This window comes from Panthera onca, chromosome B4, assembly GCF_046562875.1.
Source record: "Panthera onca isolate mPanOnc1 chromosome B4, mPanOnc1 haplotype 2, whole genome shotgun sequence".
NCBI classification, from domain to species: Eukaryota; Metazoa; Chordata; class Mammalia; order Carnivora; family Felidae; genus Panthera; species Panthera onca.
The window spans coordinates 56,749,459-56,767,858 of record NC_138345.1 but is presented as its reverse complement, the minus strand read 5'-3'; the positions used below and the strand labels follow the sequence as shown (position 1 = coordinate 56,767,858).

Below are 18,400 nucleotides of genomic sequence, written 5' to 3'. Positions count from 1 at the left end.
TCCCACAGATACAACATTTTTCATTGCTGCTTCAGTATACACTTTGCATGCTACAAATAAACAAATCCCCATACACTAGCCCTTCACATCAATCTAGCACCTGCTTGCTAAAATATTGAAATTACACACTGGGAAAAGTCTGAATAAAAGAAACGTAAACAGTATAATCACAGTTATTTTCTTAAACAAAATAAAATTAATACGTAGTTTAAGGATACATCTATGTACTTGAATTTTTAGTCAAAAATTTAAAAAACTCTTTTTTAGCATATACGAGTTCATGCCTACAAATTAAACTCTATTCTTCATGTGTTTCCATTACCTTTTAGTCACATTACTTTATGTATTGATATGTGGATAAGAGCAAACAATTCAACTGTGTTCAGTGACACACAATGTATTCATTTGAACTGACTTCCTAGTCTTGTAAAATATGTATTCATTCCATATGAGTAATAAAAAATTACAGTTTTATCATAAATAACATCTAACTGTAGTTCTTATGGTATTTCACTAACGACACATCAGACTTCTTTCTCTCTTCTCCCAAGGAACAATGAAGTGCACAAAACCTAACTTAGCATAATCGATACTAAAACTAAGCTCTGAGGAAGGTCATGAATTGGGGTAAAAAGTGGCAACAGTTATATGCCATGTTTTGGGACATTACTTTGGGGAAGAATGTTAAATCCTGAATGAAAATGAAATAAAGCCGAAAATCCATTGTATAAAAGGAAATGTTTTACTAAACTGTTCCTCTTACAAGACACTGAGACTAAGACATGAGTAGCCTTATCTAATAGTAATTGTCTTTTTTTTTTTTCTTTTTCAGAGAGAGAGAGAGAGAGAGGGAGAGGGAAAGCTGGGGAGAAGGGTGGAAGGAGGGAGAGAGAGAATCTTAGGCAGGCTCCACAACCAGGGTGGAGCCTGACTCAGGGCTGTATTCCACCACCCTGGGATCATGTCCTGAGCCTAAATCAAGAGTCCAGCACTCAACCAATTGAGCCACACAGGCGCCCCTGTAATTGTCTTTTAAAATAATTAGTGCAATTGACATAAATTGAGCAGGTACTATATGCTGGGCAGTAATTTGGATCCTGTGGATACCAATATGAATTTGCTATGTCCTGCCCTTAAGGCAGTTTGCTCATGGAGACAGACACAAGTAATTTCAATCTAGTGGAATCCCTATATGGAGTACAGAGAGAAGAATGAAACAGTTTGTTTTACACAGCCTGCACACTTCTACCTCAGGCTTCTAACATCTCCTCTTCCATTTGCCTGGAACACTTTCCCCCAGGTTACTGAGAGGTTTATTGTATCCTTTCTTCCAGATCTTTATGGCACCATATCATTGATGCCATATTTAAACTTGCAGCCTCCATCCCGACATTTCTTTTCCTCTTTCTTTAATTTTTCTGTAGTGTTTGTCTGTCTTACTCATTATAATATTCCTAGAACCGATAGTAATACCTAGCACAAGTGGGCACTCAACCCATGAATGAATATATTTTGCTTGGGAGTTTGGGTAGTCTTTACAAAGGCAGTGACACTTAAGTTAGGTTTTGAGGAAAAAGTAGTTCTTGAGTAGAAATAAGATGAAGTTTTCAGCTTCACCTCCTGGTCTCTAACTTGAAAACAAGTCAAAGAATAAAAGATCTCTTGTCCAGAAATAATCATAAATATAATGAGGGAAGTGTAAATTAATACAAGCAAGAAATAGAAAATGTTAAAAGCATTCATAATCCAATGCTCATTGCATAGAATAAATACTAGTGGTATAGGATATTTCAGCAAGAAGTAAACTAATAAAGGTCAAATAATTGGTAATGATTTCAGGAAACTTTGAAATAAATGTTAATATTATATATGCTTTTTATGAAAATCAGAGTGAAAAAATTATTTTTTAATGTGTATTTATTTATTTTAGAGAGAGAGGTGCAGAGAGAGAGGGAGAGAGAGAGAATCCCAAGCAGGCTCCATGCTGTCAATGCAGAGCTTGATGCAGGGAGCAAACCTGGGAACCATGAGATCATGACCTGAACCGAAATCAAGAGTTGGATGTTCAACCCACTGAGCCACCCAGGTGCCCCTACATTTTAGTAGATTCTTCAGTCACATATTAAAGATTTTTTTCCTATTTTCTACCAAAATAGGCTACAAAGAGTCACAATTTAAGATCTTTAAGATCTTTAGGATAGCAATTCCTGTATTAAATATTCTTCTGTGATATGCCAGGCTCTGTAATATTCTATTACATCTCTGTTTTTTTCTGATTAATTTTCAGATCATTAAAGTAGTATGTATACACATTGAAAGTTTTAAAAACACTGTGGACAGAAAACATAACACAAAATAAAATGTAAAATAAACATGAAAATCAAAGTCAAAATGCCATCCTTGTGGTAAAAATGTCTTAAAACATAATAGAATTTTATCCTTGCAAGATAATTTAAATGTGATCCATTTTTATGCTGAGCACATAATATGGGAATTTTGACAATGTTTCTATACTCTTTTTAAATAAATCAGTATTTTTATTTCAGAAGATTATTACGTTTTTGTTTTATAGTTAAGTAGACTCAAAAATAAGTTGTAGGCTTATTGTTTGGTTAAGTATATGATCATGGGTAAATCTCCAAATTATTTGTTTGCCTTTCCAATTTCCTTATTTTCTTTTTAATTTTTCTTTAACGTATATTTATTTTTGAGAGAGAGAGACAGAATGCAAGCAGGGGAGGGGCAGAGGGAGAGGGAGACACCTACAGGTTCTGAGCTGTCAGCCCAGAGCCCCATGCCGGACTTGAACTCATGAACTATGAGATCATGACCTTAGCTGAAGTCGGCTGCTTAACCGACTAAGCCACCCAGGTGCCCTATTTCCAATTTCCTTATTAATAAAATTGAAATAACAACACCTGACCTGCTGATCTCCAAGAGGCAGGATAAAGTATAATTGGACTAATTTATTTCAAAGGACTTTATAAAAATACAAAATAATAATATAAAAATAAAAAATAATCATACGTGATTCCAACACAAGATATGATTATTTCAAAGCACATTTAATCCTGCTTCAGATAGTAGTGACATTGTATATTTTTTGATGTGGTCTTTTAAATTTGTTTATTTATTTATTTTTTTAACTGAGGTACAGTTCACATGCAATAGTGAAATGGAATGGAATGGACCCTTTTTTTAAAGCATACAATTCAGTTGTTTTAGTATAGTCATGGTGTTTTGTAACCGTCCTCACTGTCTAATTCCGGAACATTATCATGACTCCAAAAAGAAACCCTGTATGCGTTAGCAGTCATTTCCAATTTAACCCTCCCCACAAAGTGATAATATTTTGAGTGATAATATTTTGAGATAATATTTTAAACAACTTATGTTGAACTAAGATTTATGTTGCATGAGAAAAAAAATCACTAATAATCTATTGTAGGCCATTGAGCAAAACATCATAAATCAGAAATCAATAAATAGTGAATTTTATTAAATTTTCTAATGATGGTGTCCTGAGAAATATAATTGAAAAATATATTATATTTCATGTTGGCCATTATATTTTATGTTGTCTTTCATTTGCATGTAAATGACAATTGACAGAGTAATGCATGATATAAAATAAGATTGTATTAGTATTGGCAAAGCCTGATTCTGTTCATGCTAACAGAGAACATACATACTCATATGAACTAGGCTGTTTTGTTGTCAGGAACCATGATAAGTAATATAAATAGTCACACGCATTGGAGGGAACAAATAGCATTGCATTATAAAGAAAGACTTTGCTTTTATCAAGTAACAGCTATCGAGCTACATAAAATATTGCCTTTAAGAAATAGGTGATAACCTAATCCTGAGTAATGCATCATTTGAGATATTTTAATCATTGCCTTTTTAATTCTTTCATTCAGTGCAAAATTGTCCTTGGCAAATTGAATGGCTGTTTTTCCCATACTCCTTCACAATTGCTTTCTTATTTAACACCATATTTTTGCCACCCTCAAGTTTCTATGATTATCAACCTTTAAAATAGAGATTTTTCCTTAAGTCAGCAAAGATACTTTGTTTAAGCATGTTTCATATTTATAAGAAATGCCATCATTTTGGTTGATATGAGTTTAATGTATATTAAAATGGTGCTTTATAAGAATGTAATGCCTAAGTGTTGAAAATAAATAAAAGGTGCTATTAGACAAGAAAACTACTTAGTTGAAACCTGCGCAGTAGTAAGAATGAAATTTTATTGCTTTAAAGTGACAGAGGTCTTAATTCTACATCATTTGAAAGTGGTTGTATGCTAGTAACAATGCCAACAATGAGAACATCATGCAAAAGTAAAAATGCAATAGTGAAATGAGCCATTGAAAGGAAGAGTCAGTGACCATATAATATTTCAGTTTCTATTATATCTAGTAGCAATCTGGTTAAAAAGAAATGACAGTTGCCCTGAAGGAAATAAAGTGGAGGTATTATTGTAGTAGTAGTTTGGAAAGAAAATTGCACTGTGTCTTGACTGGATTATTTCTCTATCCTTGTAAACTATCTCTACCTCTCTGTGGTGCTGCCTCTTGCCTTCTTTATACAAATTGAGTTTGTATCATCTAAACTCATAGGGCCCAGGGGCCCTTTGGTGACAGAGAGGAGGAGGAAAGGGGGAATTAGAAAAAGAAAATGTGACAGGCAGTTTTGAAAAGAAAAGCAATTTTCCTTGTGGGTCTGTTCCTAAATAGGAGTTCTTCAATGCAATATTTTGCTTCTGCAGAGCAGTCAGTCAGAATCAAGTGCATGCTTGTGCTGTTTTGTGGGGCTTGGCACTGACAGGTTTTATTTAGGAGGGGTGGGAATCCAGGGGGACTGGATGTGGGGAAGTTAGTAGTTTGGCTATATCAGCCCTGGAGGCAGAGTTAGCACTTGCGATGGGACAAAAGTATTTGTAGTCATCAGATAACTTTGCAGTCAGCTTCAATAGCATCACTCTGGGTTTTTTTCCTACTTTTTTTTTTTTAATTTTGGCAGCCAAGCTCTTAGTAGAACCATCTGTCTTTCTATTAGTATTTTTGAGGCCTGTTTTGAAGCCACTTTGCTTGGCAAAGTCACTTTCATCCTTGGAAACGATTTTTAAAAAAAGTTCTGTGGCTTTTTGCCGAAGAAGAGTACTATGTAAAAAAATCCACATGGCTGTTCATTTTTGTTCTAAAAGAATATGGCTACTTTGTCTTTGTCTTAAATCACATGAAATTAGAGGTGATACAACTCCAGTGTGGCTATTGGGAAGTGAGAGGCAGGCGTAGCAATTTTAGCAGTGTTTTTATGTCTCTGTAGCTCTCAGTGAGATTTTCTTTAGTTTTCCTAGTAGATTAATTGGAAGATAAAATTGACTCCTTTACTCTTAATTTTAGTGTAGTTTTTTTTTTCCTAAAAACCATTGCATTGGATAGGATAAACTGACAAATCTACTTTCTCTTATATGAAAAGAAAAATCACAAACTGTTAGTGGTCATTGAAGATCCCATGCCTCTTCTTGCTAATGGTAGAAAGTCAGCTTTGTGATCCTGGTTACTCCAGTTTGGGTAATTATATCCTGCCTACCTAAACCCCTCTTGTAATCTCATTTGGATATTATATTCTTCATTTTCTCAAGAACTACTGTGTACTATCACTGTGTGCTTCTAAACAGCTGCTGTGTTCTCCCCTGAAGATGGCTGAATTTCATCTGTAGGTGAACTGATCCCTAAAGATGATGTGTGCTTGAACACAACAGTACTCATCTGACTGAACTCCTGAGGAACATTTGAAAGTTTTAGATTTTACATTTTATTTGTACTTGTGATAACTTAAATCATACAGCTGCCTTTCATTATAACATCTGTGTATGTAGTTTAAGCAAATGTACCATCGTAACCTAACTTCCTCTTGTTTGAGCTCTCACACAAATTGCTCCTTGATACTGATGTGGAGTCCCTCTAGTTATTTGATTTCTGTATTTTTCCAGTCTAGTAAGCCCTTCCAGGCCTCTCTTCCTGGGGTAGAGCCCAGGGCCCATTGTCATTCAAAAGCAACTTTGGTTTCCTCTTAATGTCCTTGCTGAATTTCCCACAATCTCCTTCTCTTCCCCAACCTGAATGCTGGAATTCACCTTCTCTGCTCCTCAACCACTGTGACAGGAACTCTGAGAAAAATCACAGGAAAGGGAAGACTCACAGAATGTATATATATTCTCATATACCCACATGTATATAGCATCCCCCCCATCATTAATACCCCCCTTTTTTCTGAATATTTCTTGGCTTTTTCTCCTCATTTCTAACCCTCCTATAACTAATCAAGCCCTCATAATCTATTGCCAGGTTGACTCAATTAGCTTCCTGTCTGGTCTCTATGCTTGGTCTTTTAAATCTCTTCTCCATATGCCCATCAGAGTATTCTACCTAGCCTACTCAAAATCCCTTGGTTGTTCCCCACAGCCTCATGGGGAATTTCATGCTTCTTACCCTGACACACAGACTCATTTAGACAGACCTTCTCACCACTGGTTTCCTCTTACTTTTTCGTTATCCCAGACTGCCCAGATGGTGTCCCCTTCACATGATGCTTTTCCTTATCCCTGTTTCTTTCCTCATGTCTGCTCCTTTGCTTAGAATTCTTTTCCCACCCTCCCGTCTTTTTGCCTAGCTGATTCCTACCTGCCTGTTCAGCCCCTGTACCTGGTATACCTATCCCCATGAGGCTTGCCTTGTTTTCTCCTGGCTACATTAGGAGTCTCTCATCTGCTTCCATAGTCTCCTACACAGGTTTCTGTTACTGAATTAATGGCAGTGGATTATAGTTACCTATATACCTATTTGCCTGACCAGACTCAGAGCTCCTAGAAGGTAGGTGTTATGTGTGAACTCATCTTTGTATCCCTCGTTACAAAAAAGTGCACGTTCTGCTTAGTGAAATTATTGATTGAGTGAATAAACTAATAAACAGAGGCATGTGACTGAAAGCTAAAGGAATAATCTTAAGTACCTACTTGATGTATTAGTTTCAGGGAGTCACTAAAGGGTTTTGCAATAGAACATTTACATAAAATATAAAATATTTAACTATGGATAATTGATATGTACTAACTTGTTTTTTTTACAAGTATCCTAATGTGCCTGGCTTGTGTTGGATTCTTAAGATTTTAGAGGGCAAGTTTACACTATGTGGTAGAGTGATAAATGATGTTGAAACATAATACACCATCTTAAAGGATGTAGCCTCTTAAATTTATTGTGGGTTATTCTAACTAAGGAGTAACATGCCACCTATTAAAAGGACTAAAATTTTGTGACAAAAGAATTTTATTGAAACTTAATTATTAATGTCACACATTTTAAACCTTAATTAGAAGCTTAAAAGGAATTTCACGCATTAATTGAAAGAAAATAAATGAAGTTAATAGTGAATAGGATTTGGAAGTACTCAAAACTTCAAGTATGTAAGTGTGAATTACTAACCATATAAGAAACTAGTTTTAGAATTTATCCAGACATCATTATGCTATTTTGGTGTGATCTGTCTGTTACTCCCAAAGGGTGACTAAATTTCAGCAGAAGTGAACTGAAAATTAGTTAAGATACAGCAGTACTACAATTGATGCTCATTATTTTCACTAGTTGAGTTTTATAAAGTTGCCATGAACACTGAATTAGCAAGTACCAAACAGTTGCTCCTGGGAAAAATACAGATGTAGGTTCCTAAATGCCTTTTGTCACACCGTTTTTATCACCTGATCAACTTATAACTTTGTTTTATGTGTGTTTCATTTTAAAGACACCTTATTAATATTTATTATTGATTTTATGTGCATTTGAAATGGTGAAATCACCAACAAAATGTCTTACTAGTATGCGCATGTCTGTGAGTGACTGCAAAAGCACTGGTACCAGTAAATTTGGGGAGGGGGTAAGGAGTAAATTTCCGACTGGCAGATTTGCACATACAGATTCTACAAATAGTGATCAACTGTATTTTGAGATGCCTTTGTAGTTGCATATGTGGATTAGCCACACTTTTTTTTTTAATATATGAAATTTATTGTCAAATTGGTTTCCATACAACACCCAGTGCTCATCCCAAAAGGTGCCCTCCTCAATACCCATCGCCCACCCTCCCCTCCCTCCCACCCCCCATCAACCCTCAGTTTGTTCTCAGTTTTTAACAGTCTCTTATGTTTTTAGCCACACATTTTGATATTTATTTTGTGTTTATTCTGAGTTTTAGTACAATGCTCTATAATCTGTTGTATGATAATCTAAAGAAAACCCATCATTGGGACAATGAACTTCGTCTTATTCACCACTATTGTTCCTTTCTTTCCCTTGTAGTTTCAACTTCCCCTCCAACTTCTCTTATTGTGCAGGAAACGAGTACTAGATTAAGAGTTAAGACATATAGTTCCAGTATTAACTTTGCTCTTACTTTGAGGTGGGAACTTGGACAATTTATATGGCCAAGGCAGTATTTTCTTCCCATTCAGCAGAATGATTGTGTTGTGCCAATCTCTAGGATCTTTGTCAACCCTAAAACTCTGTTATTCTATATATGCAGATCTTGGAAAATTTAGGTTCTAAAACAAATCATAACACTAAATAAAAATGCATTTCCATAATTATACTAAGATAAAAGGCTTAGACTACATAGGTATTTAAAAGCACAGGAATATGTTACAATGTATTCTTTCAAATACTCAAATTTTAGGGTGCCTGGTGCAGTCAGTTAAGTGTCTGACTCTTGATCTCCTCTCGGGTCATGATCTCATGGTTCACGAGTTCAAGCCGCATGGGGCTCTGTGTTGACAGTGCAGATGCTGCTTCAGACTTTCTCTCTCCGTCTCTCTCTGCTCCCTACTCCCCAGTTCATGCTATCTCAAAATAAATAATTTCTTAAAAAATATTTTTAAATAGATGTAGTTTAAAAGATGGGAATATAGGGGTACCTGGGTGGCTCAATTGGTTAAGCATCTGACTCTTGGTTTCGGCTCAGGTCATGATCTCCTGGTTTGTGAGTTCAAGCCCTGCATTGGGCTCTGCTCTGATAGCACAGAGCCTGCTTGGGATCTCTCTCTCCCTCTTTCTCTGTCCCTCCCCAGCTCTCTCTCTCTCTCTCTCTCTCTTTCGTCTCTCTCTCTTTCTTTCTCTCTCAAAAAATAAACAAATACCTGATACAATTTCTTTTAAAAAGATGGGACTATATAATTTGTTCTTGTTTTTTTATTCATGAATTATCAAATGTAGTAGTTTCAGCTGCTGTGCTAAGCTCTCTAGAGGTACAATAATAAGTAAGTTACAACTTCTTTCCTAAATAAGCTCATAGGTCAAAAGGGAGGCTCAAGTTATACAAGTAACTATTATTCAATACAGTAAGTATTGTATTAGCTTTATGAGGTTAAAAGAAGTAACAGTTCTTTCTCCCTGAAAATTGGCACCACAAGAAAGAAGTGTTTCACAGGCAGACACGTTATGTGGGTCTAAAAAGCTTTTGAAAAATAAGTAGAATTTTGCCAAGAAAAAAAGGAAAAGAGAAATCACTCAAAACAGAGGAGAAAATACTTTAGAGCACACTCAGGCATGGAAAAACACCGAGTATGCAAGGAACTCTTCGTGGTCCTTTGAGGCAAAAGTACAGGATCTGAAGCAGGGCAACATCTCTGGAAAGATAGACCGAGGACAACTTGTGAAGAATCTTGAATACCATGCTGAAGGGTTTGGTTGTGACTCTCTAGGAAAAAGCAAATCATTAAAAGTTTCTCACAAAAGGGACATATAAAAACAGATAAAAGACTCAATTAGAAGGAATTCTATGAGCAATCTGACTTAATGTCTGGTTCTATCCTGTGGGCACCAAAACCTGTAAAAGTCAGGCAGTGTGCCTTTCAACTACTTACATACCTGAGGGTGCTTTGTGACTCAAGGCGAAACATGAAGACAAAAAGATTAGTTGACAGTGACTGAAAGCATTCTATACAACTGTACTTCTCCAATGTGGATGCATGTTGGAAACATCAGGGGAACTTTAAAAATGCTGCTGGCTGGGTCTCACCCCTATTGATTCAAATTCAATTGGCGTGGGAAGAAGTCTAGGCATTGAGAATTTTTCAAAGCTTGCCAGGTGATTCTAATATACATTCAAGTTTGAAAACTGCACTAAAACAAGAATCTATTGTTCCTGCAATTCTAGAAGTTATGTTTCCCCAATTTTAAGCTATCTGAAATTTGGATACTTCCTATAACCCTTCTGTGTGTTTCATTTGGAGTTCCTTTCTTCTTCCCTCTAAAATGTTCTTGTTAAATTTATGTGTACATCGTATAACCAGTGGTGTCCTCGAAAGGAGCAGATGTACTGTGTAAAATATAATAACTTACAAACAATGAAATATAAAATATATACAGCAGCTGGGTCTGTTCGTTTCCTTGCTTGGTATTCTGGTCAGTGCCCTCTTCTTGCACTGAACTAGCCCCCATGCTCCTTTGTCTTCTGATTTCTACCTCTTATTTTGCCCACTTATGCAGTCTCTTAATTTTGAGTCTTTAGTCAATTGTTTTCCATTGGTTTTTACATCAGGTATATCTTTCCTCCAGTATGCTCAAAAGAGCCTGGCTGTAGTGATATAAACCTTTCGCTCTAACCTTAAGACACTGTCTTTTTGTATTCCTGTTTGTTGTCATTCCCTTTTAGTTTCACTCTAGTGGCAGTGATAGGTTTAAAATCTTTTTGGCTAAAAGAAATGCCTTCCAATTTAGAGTCATTGCTGAAAACAGATCTCTCATTCTTATAGTGCTTATTTTTCTCTCCGTCTCTGTCTCTCTTTCCCCCTCCCTCCCACCCTTTTCTCAAACATCCCCCAACCCCACCCCACAGTGCATACACTCACCAGCCAAAATCTCAGGAATAGCTCAGAAGTTTACCGTAAAAGATGAAATAATGGACAAACTGTAGGTGGACTTTTAAAGTGAGAAATGATGAGCACTATGGGAATCATAAGTGCCCCAGGAATGTTCAGTGCCAATGGGAGAAAGAGAAAACAAATCTGAGGGAGTGTTCAGGGTTGCTGTTAGGATTCGCAACTGAATGAATTTGCAGTCTTTTTTGGATATTTGTTTTCTTAGTCTTCTATCATTATCTCCACTGTAATGTAATGGGCATAGGCTCTTGCTTTTCTTGTTTACTCTTGTTTTTCTACTGCCAAGCTCATTTTCTTGTACATGGTAAATGTCAATTAAATATTTTCCAGGGGTGCCTGAGTGGCTCAGTCACTTAAGCATCCAACTTCGGCTCAGGTCATGATCTCATGGCTGGCTCCTGAGTTCGAGCCCTGCGTTGGGCTCTGTGCTGACAGTTCAGAGCCTGGAGCCTGCTTCAGATTCTGTGTCTCTCTCTCTCATTCAGACGCATTCCCTGCTCATGCTCTGCCTCTCTCTCTCTCTCTCTCTCTCTGTCTATCTCTCTCTCTCTCTCATTTCCCAAAATATAAATAAACATCAAAAATTTTTAAATATTTTCCAAATAATTGAATTAATGTGTGGAAGGAGTAGTAAGAGAGAATAAAGCATCAGATACTTGATTTTTAGCATGATCCTAAATTCTTGGTCATATATTTAATAAAAACACCATCTAATAATAATGTTCATCAAGGAGATTTTGCTTAATAATTATTTTGGGGAAATATTTTAGTTATGATAACCACTGTATTAATCAGTAATGTGATATTGCTGCATAAATGACTACATTAGGTTGTATTCCTAGAAATCTCTGCTCCATTCCAAGAAGATAGTTATTCTGTTATGCTGGGTTATTTATTTACTGATGTGAACCCCATATCCTGAGAATGACATCTGCAAATTAAAGTGTATTCCATAGATGGCAACCAAAACACAGACCATGTGGTTTGAAGAGTGGTTCAATTGCTTGTCAAAGGATAGATGAAGACAAAAGAGTGTATGTAACACAGAGCAGGATTCAAGGGACTGATTTTAGACCTAGTCTAACTCTCCCCTTCCACGGCCATGGACAAGTCGGTTCTCTTTTGGCCCCAGTTACCTTTCTATAAACAAAAGGGAAAGTCTTCATAACTCTCTAACCTTCTTTCCCAGCTCTTTTGTTCAAAAAATGTCAATCTTATGTGGACATGGGAATTATATTCAAGTAATAAAAGCTATTTATATGTAAAATGATACCAGTTTAGTTAGTTTTATTTTAGAAGGTAGAATTAGCCATAAACAGGATTTATAGAAGGAGATTTTAGTTCAACCTCAGGGCAATTTTTTAACCATTACATTAATGCAATAAGAAAAAGCCTTATTGTATGAAGTAGTGATGCTTCATGTGGGGATCATGTAGGGAAATTATTCATCAGGTTAGAAAATGAACTTGGTAACACCTTCCAACTAGAGTGTATTCTAATTTTGCTGTCTAAGGCTTGACCTCAGGACCAGTGTTTGAGCAAGCTTGTATGCCAGTATATTGAATCGAATAAATCGTTTTCTTTTGTCATAAAGTAAGGAGGGCGGGAACCATGGAGCACCAAAACTTCGTCTCTTTGATTCGCTCTATCACGTTCAGCAGGTTCAAGGTCAACTGCCGCCATTAATGATTCCCGTGTTCCCTCCTGATCAACGGACACTGGCTGCAGCTGCCCAGCAAGGATTCCTTCTTCCTCCAGGCTTCAGCTATAAGGCTGGATGTAGTAAGTACCATTGATTTTCCATTTGGGAGTGGGTGGAGGGCATGGCTTTAAATTAGGCAATTTAATGTTCCTGCCACACCAAGAAATGACATCACTCATATAGCATTTTTATTTTAAAGAGGAAACACACCAAAAGTGTAGAAAAGGATTTATATTGTTTTTTAAAAGAACGTAGATTATTTCTACGCTTCTGAAGCCAATATTTGCTCTTAATAATTCAGTTTCATAACTTTCATTTTTCATAATATGAATATAATTTTCAGGTTCAATTTGTTTTTGCAAAGATAAGATAGGAAGATGCTTTTCAATTGCTTTCCATTGCCTTTTAAGATAAACTCATTTCCTAATGTGAATTAGTTGGCCTTTCCTTATCTGTCTCCTGCCTACGTTTACAGCCTAATTTCTCACTAGTCTTCTTTTAGTTCTTAGACCAAACCATACTCTTTCATGACTCTGGACTTACAATTGTGAGTGTTCACTCTCTTTAGTATTCTGGACATCTTTCTTTTTCTTTTGTTTTTTTTTAATATGAAACTTATTGTCAAACTGGTTTCCATACAACACCCAGTGCTCATCCCAACAGCTGCTCTCCTCAATGCCCATCACTCACTTTCCCCTCCCCTTCCCTCCCTTTTTTTTCCCCCTTCCCCTCTCCCATGGTCTTATGTTAAGTTTCTGAGAATATTCTGAACATCTTTCAACTCAGATCAGGGAGAACTTGCCTAACCTAGTTAGATCCCTTTCTCTTAGTTCCTTTGGATCCTGTATATTTTCCCTTTTATTTTAATTTTATGTAAGTTCTATGAGAGCAAGTGCTGGCTCTGTCTTATTCATTGTTATATCTAAACTTTTAGTACAACATTCAATTACTTGTTATGAATGAATGAATGAATCACCACTTGTTACAAACACTACAAGGGCATTTTTGCACTAAGTGAGAAGTTATTCCAAGATAATTGTTTATATTGCTTACTAATTTTAGATGCTGGTGATTTTATGACTTTTTTCTTTTTTTATCAAAACTGAAATTGTATATTGTTAGTTGTGTAAACACTCTAATATTTCACTTTCCAGAATTTAAATAGCCAAAATGCCAACTATAATCTGTTAAATAAAAATCATAACAAATTCCAAAGAGAGAATAGACCACTAAGCAACATATCTCCTGGAACATTATTACCATGGCCAGAAAGAATATAGAGAAGTCAAGCTCATTAAAATATTTTTATTGATAAAAGTAAAACATCATCGGAAACAATTAATGAAATATGATCATCTTTTAGATATTCATGTAGAATATTGTATTGTAAAGCCCAGTATATGTGGGTTCTTTTATATTTTAATAAATTGTCCCATTAACATCTTGCTATGCTTCAGTATTTATTGCATTTGAGAAACTCTATCCAACATTGCTAGAGATCAGATCTAAGCTTCCTGTAAAAATGATGTCTTGGATTTTCACATTTTAACATTTATTCTTAGTCTTTAAACATTTCTCTATATAATATTGAAGAAGTGGGATGCATTTTTTTTTAAATATACAAAGCCATTTGAGAAGAGTAGATTGCAGCTACAGAGTCTAGGTAAAAGTGAACTAAACTCAGGACTATAAAAATTCACACTTGTATGATATTTTTCCCTTTGCAGTTTTGAAACTACTCTTTCACGTCTTTCTCTTGACTTTGGTTTCATGTGTTTTAAGATGGTGTTCTCACTCTGGGTCCTGAGTTTATTCCTTTAATATTATTTTCCACATTATTCTATCTTCATAGATTGATTCATTCAGAAACACCAACATTTTTTTATGATTAAGGACTATATTTATATTCTAAATATTTAAGTTGTAAGAATAATTTAAATTCTAAATATAGGATTTTAAACCCTGTTGCTACACTAAATTCTGAGGTGTTTTTTTTTTTTTTTGACGTTTATTTTATTTTTGGGACAGAGAGAGACAGATCATGAACAGGGGAGGGGCAGAGAGAGAGGGAGACACAGAATCTGAAACAGGCTCCAGGCTCTGAGCCATCAGCTGGAGCCCGACGCGGGGCTCGAACTCACAGACTGCGAGATCGTGACCCGAGCTGAAGTCGGATGCCCAACCGACTGAGCCACCCAGGCGCCCCTAAATTCTGAGTTTTTAATCATAAAATTTTGTTTTGTTTTGTTTCCATTTTCCTAAGGAATTGCTATTCACCTTAAACGCACATTGCCAATGTGTTTTTTGGTAATCTTGGTTATTAAAAAGAAAAAACAAAAGACACTTTTGAAAATCATCAGTTGCCTGAGATTGCACCTGCAATATGTATGTATAGACGAGTTCTGTTTTCCAGAAAGGCATTTTTTAAGTAACTGTAGAAATAAGTCCCATCAGCAAATATTGTACTGAAGAGAAAACCATGTTGGGTATGAACAATAGAGTAACTTTGGGCCTGGAAAAGGTCAAGGACACCTCTGCCTCACTCCCATTTGCCAGAATTGGCATGCTAAATTTGTTCAGTGTTAATGTGATGTGGCGTGGAGAAACTTCTCCCTTTCTAAAATCGTTCATGTATTATCCATTTGATATTTATGCCTTTGGTGCTTAAAATTACAAATAATACCATTTCTTTTGTAACCTTGGAAATTAAGTAGAATATAGCCTTTACAGCCGCTGGCAAGCCTGAACCTAGTATCATGCCAAACCCTGAAACTCAGAAGCCAGTGGCACAAGAAAGGACCACCCTTGTTGACACTCTGGCACTTTGACTCAGTTTGGGTGGAAGCACTAAGTAGTCCAGGCTATTTCCTCACTAATCACATTGCAGGAAAGAATAGAGATAGGAAAGGACATAAATCTTGCCATCTCTCTTCAGTGGGTCTCCTTATTTTCTCCCCAGAATTGTCAACAATATGTCAGTTGTTTTAATTTGAGTACGATTACCTAATTCTCAATGAAGAAGACTGACCAACTCATCTCGATTTGTGTTTCAAGTGAATATCAAAGACATATTTGGTGGTATCAGAAATTCAAATGCTTTTCATCAGTCCATTCATAGAAAGTATTGATGATAAATTTTTCCATTTAGACTATGTATCTTGATCAAATAAATAAAATAAAAATCTCTGGAACTATACGAGAAAGTTCAAATGTTCTCAGGAGGGAAAAGATAAGAACATTAAGTTGGGGAACCTAAGCATCACAATTGAGTGGGCATCTGCTGTTTTCAAAAAAAAAGAAGCTTTCTGTTGGACATAAAGATATTTTCTCTTTGAAAAATATAATAATGAAAGTATGGCATAGAATGGAGACCTACTGCTGGATTCTCCCTTAACTGTTAAAATGAATGTCAGTAAATAATAGAAGGATAATTTAATAGCAGTACAACCAAAGACTTCAGAGCAAACTGGCTACATAGTAAAGAAGTTTTAAAGAATGTTGTAGTCCACTCATATCCGTGAATATGTAGATCAGTTTACAGATATTGATGTATTATCAGAATCTCAGGTTCTGTTTTGGCATTTGCTATTAATGAAATCAAGTATGAAACTGCACTTCTTCATGGATCCATATCTAGTTATTACTTTTCTTACTTATTTTTTCAATGTTTATTTATTTATTTTGAGAGAGAAAAATGAGTGGCTGGGGGAGGAGCAGAGAGAGAGAGAAAGAGAATTACAAGCAGGCTCTTCACTGCACAGAGCCTGACGAGGGGCTCAAACTCACGAACTGTGAGATTATGGCCTGAGCTGAACTCAAAAATCAAATGCTTAACTGACTGAGCCACCCGGGCGGCCCCCTACTTATTTCTTAATATCTAAAAATACTTCCAAACTTCTAAGGTGGTAGAGATAATGGTGTATTATTAAGTTTAATATTTTTAATACATATAATAACTTGAAAATAATTACATAAAAACACTGGTTTGATCAATCACCTCAATTCATAGACCATTCCACACAGGGGAAAAATTAATGAAATAATCTGTATTTTTAACTTGTCAGTTCTATGAAAACTGTCAACTAAGTTGCTATATGTAGACACACCCCAATTTTTATAGTGCATAATTAAAAATCCCAATTTTAAATTATGTTTGTGGGCACCTGCTCATTTTAATCAGTAAACTCTCATTAAAGTTCTTGGAATAAATTTTAAAACTAACTAAGTTTCCAATACTGAATAATAAAATAAATGGTGTAAAAATGAATTGGTTCAAGTACACTTTGGATGGTTGAGGAGTCCAAGGACCCAGTACACTTCCCTCTGCTGAAAAGTCTAAATGAAATCCTAACCTCTTAACCAAAGGGTTCAACCTGTGAACCACAAAAGTTGTTTCATCTAGACTTTTGTGAAATACAATGTACACACATTTGACACCTAGAGAATACTTCATGTCGCAAGAAGACCCCACTTTTGTGTTCACTCATATGGCAAAAAATCTAACAAATTTCACAATAATATTGAATGTGTATATTGGTTTTAGCATTTTAAACTTGAGAGAAACTTTTGACATAAGGTGGTTGAAAGTCCTAAGTTTGGCTAATACCAATTTCACTGATTCCAACTTCCAGTTCTCTTTCCAGGACACACAGCTTCCTCACACCCCACCCTCAAAGTTAAATGGCGTTCCCTCGGAACACATAGTTTGTAGGCAGGAATGAGAGGAATAGGTGTTTCTCTTTTCACTAATAACTACAGTGCTCTGCTCCTCTTCTTTTTGTTTGGGTGTAAAATTTCTAGTCATATAATTCTAACAGCTGCCTTAGAAATTTGTGACAGGAACACATTTTATGCGGAAATAAAAAAATCTGCAGGAAGGCAATCCAATAAAATAACCCATTTTCTATATACAGTATAAAACAAACAGTGGTAAAAGAGTTGGCTCAAGAGTTTAGCCCAAAGTGTCAAACTGAATGTGTCACATAGCTGCAGATAGTCTTTCCCCATAGATGGGCATGTGCCTAGTGCTGAAGTTCCCAAACTGTGTGCTAAGGTACCAGGGTGCCTTTACTAATTCACAGGGGCATACAACATATTTTAAAATTTCAAGGAAAATACAGAGACATCTGTCAGACACTACATAAACTACCTTAGCTGTTTAGACCTTTACTACTTAACAAAATGGAAGAGTCGGGTATTTCTTTTGTCCTGCAGGTGCCATGAAAAAATTATTGAGCTGTGGATGGTGCCTGAATCCAAGAAATTATAGGAACTTTTGGCCTAGTCTAGTACATGTACATTTAAAAACTTAGTATGACCTATCTTACTAGAAAGTTATTGGTGTCGACTTATCATATTACAATCATAGAATGGAATATTATAACAAAATTTATCTTATGGGTTATGGACAATATTGTATACATAAAGCAGTTGATTCATTTGTCTATACCAGTTGATTCCTGTGTCTATGTGACTTCAAATAGTTAACTGTGTTTTTGTTTCATTTTGATTTAATTAACCCAGTGTGAAATACACAACTACAAGCTGAAAGGTACTTGGAATGAGAGAACGTGGGCTTGAATTAAGTTTTGCCTTGTTCTGCTACCGTGATTGTCCTGTGCAAGTTACTGAGCTTTCTTTTCCTCATCTATATATGGACTGATAACACCCATTTTACTTAATTGTTTCAAAGATTAAATGGGATTGCATATGAACTAGTACCTAGGTAGCATTGTGCCAGGAAAACAAAGATCTGG

General features: G+C 35.8%; 1 protein-coding gene across 21 annotated transcripts in view; it reads left to right on the top strand.

Moving 5' to 3' along the window:
• Positions 1–18,400, top strand: part of SOX5 (SRY-box transcription factor 5) — a 1,011,771-nt gene that overhangs the window by 868,355 nt on the left and 125,016 nt on the right. For 16 of the 21 annotated variants that reach the window (XM_060659511.3, XM_060659513.3, XM_060659529.3 and 13 more), the window contains one exon: positions 12,601–12,724. In XM_060659511.3, the coding sequence (XP_060515494.1) occupies positions 12,601–12,724 (124 nt within the window). The remainder of the gene's footprint in view (positions 1–12,600; positions 12,725–18,400) is intronic. The other 5 variants (XM_081796129.1, XM_060659507.3, XM_060659509.3 and 2 more) reach the window with 1 other exon arrangement.